The 10,647-nt window shown below is 54.4% G+C and overlaps 1 protein-coding gene across 1 annotated transcript; it reads left to right on the forward strand.

The window, feature by feature from the left end:
- The first annotated feature begins 1,897 nt into the window (after positions 1-1,897).
- Positions 1,898-10,221, forward strand: LOC118015622 (pepsin A). Its single transcript, XM_035012363.1, has 9 exons — positions 1,898-1,953; positions 2,383-2,539; positions 4,425-4,542; positions 5,061-5,179; positions 5,881-6,080; positions 7,498-7,614; positions 8,633-8,777; positions 8,870-8,968; positions 10,072-10,221. The coding sequence occupies exons 1-9, from the start codon at positions 1,898-1,900 to the stop codon at positions 10,219-10,221; spliced, it is 1,161 nt and encodes a 386-aa protein (XP_034868254.1).
- The last annotated feature ends 426 nt before the right edge of the window (positions 10,222-10,647 follow it).

The raw sequence follows: 10,647 nt of genomic DNA on the forward strand, positions 1-10,647 counted from the left end.
CACATTTCCTCCTGCCCCGTGGCAGCTTTGAGCCAGGGTTTTATCTGGAGCTCCCAGAACTTAGGCAAGCATCTGCAGGACCATCAACTCCACCATATAAGGGCTGAGATCAGCCCACAGGTCAGAGTGAGGAAGGCTGGAGGGGAAAGAAAAGAGAGGAGAGGAAGCAGGTACCAAAATACGCGAAGGATCCACATTTGGGGGTACAAAGATGTCTTAACGGGTAAGTCTGAAATGCAAATGTGCTATGTACTAACCACGCCTGGTCCCGACCTTGAACCACACTGCCCACCCCTCCAAGCCCACCCAGAGGCACTGGGCAAAATTTGGAGCTTTCATAGGATCCGTGTCTCCGGATGCTGGAAAAATCAGGGGTGGCCCAAGGAATCAGATTTCAAAACAAGACCCACAGATAGGGCTTGCTACTGACTGGCGACCTCCCTCCTGCCTATCTCCGTCCCCCACAATTTCTTTTTTTTTTTAATATGTTCTTCATAATTTTTTTATTCTTATGTTAATCCCCATACATTACATCATGAGTTTTAGATGAAGTGTTCCATGATTCATTGTTTGTGCATAACAGCCAGTGCTCCATGCAGAACGTGCCCTCCTCAATACCCATCACCAGGCTAACCCATTCTCCCACCCCCCTCCCCTCTAGAACCCTCAGTTTGTTTTTCAGAGTCTATCGTCTCTCATGGTTCGTCTACCCCTCCGATTTCCCTCGCTTCATTCTTCCCCTCCCGCTACCTTCTTCTTTTTTTTTTCTTAACATATATTGCATTATTTGTTTCAGAGGTACAGATCGGAGATTCAACAGTCTTGCACAATTCACAGCGCTTACCAGAGCACATACTCCCCCACAATTTCTGAATCAAAGTTTTCACTCCACTTTGTCCACTGACTAAACCCCACAAGGTAGAGAATCCTGTGGGTTGGTAAGCATCCTCTTCTAAGAAGAGGATCCTCTTTTTTTTTTTTTTTTAAAGAGGATCCTCGTTGAAATCACTCACATGCTAGTATGAATTTGCCCAGATAGCTTTGCTCTACTGTAGCTGCTTGGGCCATGTTTTAAGCATGGAGCACCTGGGAGAGTCAGCCCCTGGTGGGATCGCCAAGGTGGAGGCTTCCAGCAACCTGAGAGGGTAAGAGAGGAGGGGGAGAAGAGTTGCAGAATGAGAAAGGCGCAGATTCCAATGACAAACCCAGCCTGGTTCAAGTTTGCTTCCTCCAGCAAAGGAAGGCATCTTCTCCCACTTGCTTGGCTCCCTCCCCTTCCTCTGTGCTGCACGCCCCACTTTCCCAAAAGTCAGCCCAACTGCTGTGAGAAGCCTGTAGGCTAGTTTGACACCCAGCAATCCCACAGGAGGACATTTCTGTGTGAAAACATGTCCTGAGTCCCGAACCACCGACCTAGGAATGTGCTTTGGGGAAGTAGCTACGGGAACACGGTCCATGGCTGAGTGGCGGACTGTTCTCGCAGGCGCATCCCACAGCGGCGGGGGCGAGGTACAGTGAGCCCCCTCGACATCTGTTCAGTGTTAAGTGCACTTTAGAACAGTTTTGTCAAAACATGCAGCTTGTCAAGTTTTAACGAATTCCATTATTTAAGAAATAAGCCACCGCTCCGTAGCTTGCCCTCTGCAGGTCCATCCCCACTGCAGGGGTTCGGTCCTGGTGGAAATCTACTCGATTGGAAACTTCCCAGAACAGAGCTGAGGGGCGGGGACAGTCTTATCAGGAACTTTTCTATCTGGGGTTATGAAAACGGGTGACATTTGGAGGCTGATAAGACTGACCCCCAGCCCTTGGACTGTATATAAAGAGCAGCTCCTGCCGGCTCTCCTGCACTTTCCAGCCTTCGACCCTTCTCTGGAGATCGGGATCGAGAAGAACCATGAAGTGGCTGCTGCTGGTCACCTTGGTGGCACTCTCTGAGTGCGCTATCATCAGGTGAGTCTCGGGGACGCACAGCCCCCGGCCTGGCTTCCCAGGGCTGTTTCCTTCTGCTGCCTGTCACGTTCCTTCCTTTCCCCTCACATTTTTCTTCCTTCTTCCCTCGTCCAACTCCTCTCTGCTCTGCCACCTCCAGCCCCCCTTCTGGTCTCCCTCTGCCCTTTTGGGGGATGTGCGTCTCGAGTCCTACCCGGGCTGGGTTCCCGGCTCCAGGACCGGGCCGGGTGACTTTGGGCAAGCACTCAACCTCTTTGCGTTCGTGTGCCAAAAAGAGAAGCGTCTCCCCTCTTGGCTTCCCCCTCCTTCTCCCTCTCTTGGGCCAGCTTCCTTTTCCTTCCGAGGCTTCCGCGGCGCCCCAAGAGCAGACTCCTCGCTTAACTACTCTGCCTCCTCCTAAGCCCCCTGTTTGCCAATGCTCCGTCGCAGGGTTCCCCTGGTCAAAAAGAAGTCCTTAAGAAAGAACCTGATGGAGCATGGGCTCCTAGAGGACTTCCTGAAGAATCACAGCCCCAACCCAGCCAGCAAGTACTTCCCCCAGGAGGCCGCTGTGATGGCCACGGAGCCCCTGGAGAACTACATGGACGTGAGTGTCCAGGCCGGCCCCGGGGGAGAGAGAGGGGCTCCCGGGGGTCTTGGATGATGGGCCGGGGCTCCCAGGCAGGAACCCAGGGGTCTGTGCCCAGGATCGCAGATGCGCAGGGGGTGCAGGAAAACTCACAATCAGAGCCGTGGTTCTCATTGGCTCTTTCGTTCAGCCATCCCGTGTTCATGCACACAGAGCACTTCCTTCAGTGCCAGGCACTGTGCCGGGCCCAGGGGCAGCTGCCGTGGACAAAACCAAGCACAGCCCCTGCCCTCATGCAGCTCACAATCTAGGAGGGAGAGACAGACAGCAAGCGAGGAGCCTCACAAGCCATGAAAAGCACAACGGGGCCAAGGGCTGCACAGTAAAGATCTCAGGCTCAGAGGGTGCGGCCGGGGCAAGCAGCGAAGGAAGAGCTGGGGTTTCCAGGGGACAGAAGAGTGTCCCAGGGGGTGATGGCTCGCGCCAGATCCCGTGACAGTGGAGAACAGAGTGCATGTGAGGAAAGGAGACTGGTATTCATGGAGAGCAGAGAGCGAGGGAGAGAGACACAGTGAGGCCTGCAGGGTCAGTGAGTGGAGCCAAGTCAGAGTCTCAGGAGGGTCTGCAGCCTAACTGGCACTGAATTGCCTTCACCGGAAGGGCTGACATGACCAGATGGGAGCTTCAGGAAGATCACTCCGACTCTCCGATTTGGGACCCCATGGCAACACCCAGCCCTTCGGTAGATACTATGCGTCCCTACCGTGAAAGGCCCTGGGCCAAGGGTATGAGACCAGGTTGCCCGTCCTTACGAGCTTAGCCTATTTAAAACCTCCAGCCCTGGTGCCTCGGCTCTCTTGCTTGGGAGCCACGTGACTTTGGGCAAGTCATTTACATTCTGAGTGAGCCTCAGCTTCCTCGTCTGTAAGACAGAACCACTAATATCTACCATCAGGGTGTTGTTGCCAGTAATGGATGCAGTAATGTTTTTTGGGGTGCTTAGCATGGGGCCTGGTCCTTGGTAAGAGCTTGGTAAAGTCAGCCCACCTGTGCACTTAACAAATATTTATGAAGCACCTACTATGTGCAAGCAGCTAAGGAAACAGTGGTGGAGAAATAAAGTTCCTGGAGCTTATATTCTAGAGGGAAAGACGAATAAGAGACAAATAAATATGTAAGATAATATCAGGGAATGACAAGGGTCACAAATTAAAAATCGAGTAAGGGGGGGCAGTGGGGGAGGGGCAAATGTAGGTAAAGGGGTCAGGGAGGGCCGCTTGGCAGAGGGGACATTTGACTGAAGCTCTGAATGAGTGATGAGTAGGAGCCAGCCAAGGAAAGATCTAGAATAAATATCTTCCTAGCACAAGAAATAGCAAGTGCAAAGGCCCTGGGAGGGGAAGGAGCTTATCATCATCTAAGAATCACGAGACCAGCGGGGCTGGAATGGAGCTAGCAAGGGAGAAGTGCTGCCCATCGTTAGGTGACTCGTTGATCTCCCCATCGACAATTTACTGAAAAAAGCATTTCAGCATATACTCTGATGGGTGTGTCAGGTTGCACCCCTTTCTGAGAACGTGCATTCTCTAGGACAACGAGACTAAGCTATACGAGACGAGAGCTGAAGGGGGTGCAGCAGACTGGGTGTTCATGGTGCTTAGAAGAAAACAGTCAGAGGGTAATGGGGGAGCAATCAGGGAAAACTTCCAGGAGGAGAGGAGACCAGGCTGGGCCTTGAAGGATGGATGCATCGGACAGGGCGAGAAGGACCAGGAGAACAGTGAAGGGAAAGGTGGCAGATAGGCTGAGGAGCCGACCCAGACACAGTCCCCGGGGACGCCGGGCCGGGGAGTCCCAGGGAATGGTGCGCTCGGTGACCTGTGCCCCCACCCCACCCGGACAGATGGAGTACTTCGGCACCATCGGCATCGGAACCCCCCCTCAGGAGTTCACCGTCATCTTCGATACAGGCTCCTCGAACCTGTGGGTGCCCTCCGTCTACTGCTCCAGTCCTGCCTGTGGTGAGTGCTCGGCCCCGCCCCGCCCAGGCTCCCCATCACCAGCCCTTCAGGGAGCCCACGGCACTCAGGGATTCACTCCACAGGCATTTACTGAGCACCCACCTTGTGCCAAGCATGGGGCTTAGGTGCCCGAGGATAACAGGGTGAATCACACACAGCCCCTGCCCTCAGGGACTTCAGTCTACTGGCAGAGAGAAGCGTGAAGGTGCTTAGCACCGTGGCTGGCCATGAGCCTGCTCTGCTCAGGGGAGCAATCAGGGAAGACTTCCAGGAGGAGGGGAGACCAGGGGGTCCTTGGGGACCTCCCATCGGGTGCATGGTCCCAACTGGCCCAACTAGACAGAAGTGGAAACTGGGGATGCTTGGGCTCTAAAGTTTGGGGGAAAGGTTACTTTTCTCCTCCAAAGCCCCCCCCCCACCCGCACAGAACCAAGACACTCACCCTAGGAAGACACTCTCAGCCCATGACTCTCACTCGGCTTTTTGAGTTTGACGTCATTACTTCTCGCCCCTGGCAGCCAACCACAACCGCTTCAACCCTCAGCAGTCCTCCACCTACAAGGGCACCAGCCAGCCAGTCTCCATCGCCTATGGCACTGGCAGCATGACAGGTGTCCTGGGCTACGACACCGTCCAGGTGAGCACCTGCAGGCCGGCCACCTCATCCTGCGCAGCCCTGGAGCCATCTTCCCAGGACCCTGGGGACCACAGTGTACCCCCAGAGTGAGCTTATTCAAGCAATGTGGGTCTCGGTGACGACAAAAGTAAGCTGAAAGGGGACGCAGGAGGGGAAAGTGGCAAAGATGTGGCAGCCATTTCTAGGTGGAGCAGTAGTGGGTGAGGGGGTGGGGCGCCGGGAGCCACAAGCCAACTTCAGCACCAAGTTGAATGCCAGGTAGGGGACAGGCGCAGAAGGCAAAAAGGCTCAGTTCTCTTTCAGCACCTCCTCCCCCTTTTCATACCCCCACCTGCAGCCCCCCTGAGTCAGGTGAACTCCACGAGCCCCACCCCCCACCCCGCAGGGTGCAGCAGGGGTCAAGGGCTCTGACTTGCCTGGGGTCTGCTTTGCATCCAGTCGTCAGAAACACACACACACACACACACACACTGCGACCATCTGCTCTGCAGCAAATTCTCCCTCTGCATCTCAGACCGTGGCCATCTGGAGATCAGTAACAAGCACTCCCGGGGCCAGTCCCTCCCCCTTCCTTCCAGCCTGCCGCCCTGGAAGCCAAGTCCTACTCGAAATGAAGCAGGGATGCTCTGGGCCCACGGCGGGCACCACAGTGCTCAGTCAACACGTGCTGATGGTGAACATCTTGGTTTCCCCCGATTCAGGTCGGAGGCATCTCAGACACCAACCAGATCTTCGGCCTGAGCAAGACTGAGCCCGGCTCCTTCCTGTACTACGCTCCCTTCGACGGCATCCTGGGTCTGGCCTACCCCCAGATTTCATCTTCCGGGGCTACCCCTGTCTTTGACAACATGTGGAACCAGGGGCTGGTTTCCCAAGACCTCTTCTCTGTCTACCTAAGCGGGTAAGTTGGGAGGGCGGGGGGGGGGGGGGCGCAGCAGGGGGCCATCCAGGGCTGGGTGAGGTGGATAGCGTCTCAGCAAGCAAGGGATTTGAAAGGTCAAGGTGTAAGTCTCAAGAGGTAAATCTTGGAGACAATGGTGCTAAATCCCCATTTGCTCCCCAGCACCAGTACCCTCGTTGTTGGCCCCCAGGAATGGATTAAGTGAATCCACTTAAAATGGGGGCCAAAATTCCATAGCACAAAATGAAAATAGGACTTTGTTCGAGACAAATGTCTTGAACAAGGGAACTTTTAACGGATGAAAGCAAGTTTCTTCTGTTAATTAACAAAATCTAGATTCCGGTTGTGACTATGAGTTAATTGGAACAACGAATAAAGAATAAGCCAAGGGCTGGTTTGGTTGAGTAAAGGTTTATGCAAGAATATCAGAGGGTGTCATAAATTTTCTTGAGACACTCACCCTTCCTCTGACACATCCTTCTCTCTCTCGAAGTGATTTGTTGTGCTCAATGTTTTTCTCGAGTTGCTAACTGTTCTGCTGTAATCTCACTGGGTCGCATCATACAGTCAGATGTTTGCAGGGAGTTGAGGTGGGGTTAGGGGAGTGGGGATCGTTTTATCTGTGGCCAGTTCTTCCTTGGTTAATTTCCTATCATTGCCCGCCTTTGCTTCTCTATCTGACCCGAAACCGCAGAGATTTAGAAAGTGAATGTCCCAGTAACAAGGACTCCTACAATTTACAACAGGGGGAGCCATTCATCCGTTTCTCCTCTTGGCCACTTAATATTCCAGTCGTCTCATGCACATAACCTGTCTTTATGGCTACTTCAGTATTTCTCTTATTTCTCCAACCGATCAGGGTTTTCTCCATCACAGCACTCTGGACATTTTAGACCAGAGAATTCTTTGCTGTTGGCCGGGGAAGGGGAGGGGGGGCTGTCCTGTGCATTGCAGGATGGTTAGCACCTCCCCGGCCTGTCTACTAGCTTTCAGTAACACCCCCTTACTCCTTCCGAATCACAATCAAAACACATCCCAGATGTTGTCAAATTGGAAACCACCCCTGGCTGAGAGCCAGTGAACTACACCATCAGGTCCTTACGAGCGGCCACTGCCATGCATTCGCTTCCCTTGAGCTCCCCGCAGCAATGGGAGTGAACATGGGGTAGAAACCACACACCTTGGAAACAGAAGGACATGAGCCACTCCCTGGCTGCGTGACCTGCGAGTTGCCTCATGTCTTTGAGCCTCACTGCAAAGTGGAAATAAAAATAGTGACCCTGTCTGTCACTCGCCACAGCTCCTGGCACTGGCAAGAGCGTGATCAAGGGCAGCTCTTAGGATGGGCATGGTAGATGTTCAGGAGAATGAGTGAATGCGTGAATGAATTCCTGCCTCTCACCCCCATTTTCCATAGCAATGACCAGAGTGGCAGTGTGGTGATGTTTGGTGGCATCGATTCTTCTTACTTCACTGGAAACCTGAACTGGGTGCCTGTTTCTGTTGAGGGTTATTGGCAGATCACCGTGGACAGGTGAGAGCACTGTGGACGGCCAACACCCTGCCGTGGGCCCCCCGTCTCCTTTCCATATAGACTCGGAGGTATAAGCTTTCTAGAATCCCCCTGGAAGAGCCAGCGCCGGGAAAGGTACCCCAGGGGGAGAAGGCGGAAGCTGGCCAAGCCAGAGAGACCCCAAGAAAGGTACCTCACTGGAGAAGGAGAGTCACTTTCCTTCTGGTCAAGCGGGCAGGACAGTCTCCCAGCAGACATGTCCACACATCCCAGCACTTAGCGGACCTTGAACTAGCTCATGACCCTCCCTCCCACCCTAGGGTGAAGGGGCTGACTTGTTTCAGGGCATTCCCTTTCTACTCTCCCCTTCGGGGCCCGCCCCTCCCCCAAGCAGCCCCGGTCCCCAGCTGTTCATCACCCAGCTAGCCTGCCAGGGTGACCAGCGGCCCAGGTTTGCCCAGGAATGAGCCGTTTCCTGGGACACCAGACTCACAGTACTGAACCCGGGACGGTGCTGACCAAACTGGCACGTAGTGGTCACCTTGCATCTGCCCCAGCCCTGCTAAAGCTTCATCACGTCTTGCACCTCCCGCCCCTGCTCCGTATCTCCCTCACTCCCTGCCTGTGATGCCCTCCTCCCACTCTGCGCCTCCTTCGCAACCTCGGGGGTCTGCTTGCCGGAGAAGCCTTCCGCGGCACCACCACCCTCCCCCTGCATTATGCTTCCATTCTGCGGCCAGGTGTCCAGCTCTTCCTGCTCTTGTTCCACCAAAACCCATCTTTCCAGCCAGACCGTGTGCTCACAGCAGCCTGGAGCCATGCGGCTGTCTGGTTCTGCGTCTCCCATGCCTAGCGCAGAGCCCGCACTCAGTCGGTATTTGTTGAGTAACTGAATGCGTGAATGAATGAGAACGGCTGGAATTTTATGTACTGGCCAATGGATGGAAGGGGGGGCCCTCTGGGGCCACCTGGCTCCTCCTTGGGGAGACATACACCCCCTGGGGACTCCGGGGACCCTTACTGGCATCTCGTCCTTAAGTGTCACCATGAACGGAGAGACCGTCGCTTGTAGTCAGGGCTGCCAGGCCATTGTTGACACAGGAACCTCTCTGCTGACCGGCCCAAGCAACGCTATTGCCAACCTCCAGAGCTACATTGGAGCCAGCCAGGGCTCACAGGGCCAGGTGAGTCCAGCCCTGAGTGCCCTGTTCTAGACCCAAGTGGTGGGTCTGCCATGCAGAAGAAACGAACGTCTCCTAACCCTCACTCTTTCCAGATGGTGATCAGCTGCTCAGCCATCAACAACCTGCCCGACATCGTCTTCACCATCAACGGCATCCAGTACCCTCTGCCTCCCAGCGCCTACATCCTGCAGGTAAGGGGGCTCTGGGCCAGTCACCTACAGGTACCTGCAGTGAATGTGGCCACACACCATGGCACTTTGCACAAGGGAAAGTGCTCTTCCAAGGGCTGAAGCTGACATCTGTTCTGCACAGCCTCCAGAGAAAAAGAAGACATTTAAAATAAATGCAAGAATGAAAATGTGGATGCAGCGCCCCCCCCCCCCAAGGGGAAAAGTGAGGCAAAGACTGGTGGCAGGAAAAGAGGATTTCCGGTTGGACACCTGAGTCCAAGTCCTGGGTCTCAATGACCAGCTCATTGATTCCGAGCCAGTTGCAACCTCTCCCAGCTCTCAGTGTCCTGGTCTAGAAACTAGAGATGTCAGCGTTCCCCACCCCCAGAGCGTGGGTAGGGTAATCGAGTGGGATCGACCACATCAAAGCTACAAAGGGTTGAGCAAATGGAAACCATACCTTCCTTAGGGTCAGGGCTTGTGATGCTCCTAATGTCTCTGCAAGTAACAAATATCTACTTGGTAGGGTATGAGCCGCAGGACGACGCTTCACCCACTATTATAATGCCAGGTGGAAAACCAGTTCTGCCCTGGGAGTCGATGTTATTCAGCAAGAAGTATTGATGGCCAGGCGGTTCCCTCGCAGGGATGCCGATTAATTAAGAGGGGGCGTGGCCTAAGCAATGAAGGGGGGTTGGGTTTCAAAGCTCCCCAGGTGGTTCTAATGTGCAGCCAAGGTGGTGGCCCGGTGCCCTAGTGAGTGAAAAGGACTAACAGCTGATCTGCTTTGCCACCGGACGGGGTCAGAATGAGAAAAGGCTGTGTCACCAGGGCTTCCAAAATCCTTCTCCCTAAACCTCTTAGCTCCGATGCTTGATGTCAGGGTTTGTACGTTTGCCAGAAACACTGGTTCATGTCTAGTAATCCCTGGAAACCAATAGCAGAGCTAACAGCTTATCCAGGCAGACCCCCGGCCAAGAAGAGCCAAGTCCCCAGACACAAGCCAGGAAATTCTTTCCTTGCACGAGCCATGCGGTGGCCCGGGGACCTTGATGCTTCGTCCCTGGCACCCTGGCACCTCAGAGTCTGTGCCCCGTCTCCAGCTTTCTTCTCCTTTCCTCCAGAGCCAGGAGGGCTGTGTCAGTGGCCTCCAGGGCATGAGCCTCCCCACCCCCTCCGGAGAGCTCTGGATCCTGGGTGACATCTTCATCCGCCAGTACTTTGCTGTCTTCGACAGGGCCAACAACCAGGTCGGCCTGGCCCCCGTGGCCTGAGCCGGCGTCTCTCCCGCCGCGTCCCAGGAAGATCTAGCCTTAGTCGCCCGCTCTAGATGTATATAATTCTCCCGATTGTTCTTCCTATGGGGCTGTGGAGGTGGAATCTTGGGCCCCTCCCCTGTCATACCAATAACGTAGAATAAAAACCTACCCTCCTGGAAAGTGTGCCTTGTATTTCTCCCCACACCACCAGGGTCAGAACACCAGGGCAGGGGGACAAGATGACCACGTCCACTTGGACAATACCAAACAGTAACAGGGCCACACACCCCATAATAGAGCTGGGAAGATGATCGGCCTTCAGCAGGTCCAGCTGGGAGAAAGACGGGCACCAGAAATACCAGGCCTTTTGCCTCCTCGTGGAATAGAGCACCTAGGTTCTTGGTGAGGGAGTCAGCTTCTTATTTCTCCCAAAGGCAGTAA

This window comes from Mirounga leonina, unplaced genomic scaffold (genome assembly GCF_011800145.1).
Source record: "Mirounga leonina isolate KUSES-001 unplaced genomic scaffold, KU_Mleo_1.0 Mir_166, whole genome shotgun sequence".
Classification (NCBI taxonomy): Eukaryota; Metazoa; Chordata; class Mammalia; order Carnivora; family Phocidae; genus Mirounga; species Mirounga leonina.

Excerpts from the sequence above, each read along its gene's own strand:
- LOC118015622 (XM_035012363.1), top strand. The coding sequence starts at position 1,898 with ATGAAGTGGCTGCTGCTGGTCACCTTGGTGGCACTCTCTGAGTGCGCT. Across the intron at positions 5,180-5,880 it reads TGGGCTACGACACCGTCCAG|GTCGGAGGCATCTCAGACAC; the intron begins GTGAGCACCTGC and ends CCCCCGATTCAG. Across the intron at positions 8,969-10,071 it reads CCAGCGCCTACATCCTGCAG|AGCCAGGAGGGCTGTGTCAG; the intron begins GTAAGGGGGCTC and ends CCTTTCCTCCAG.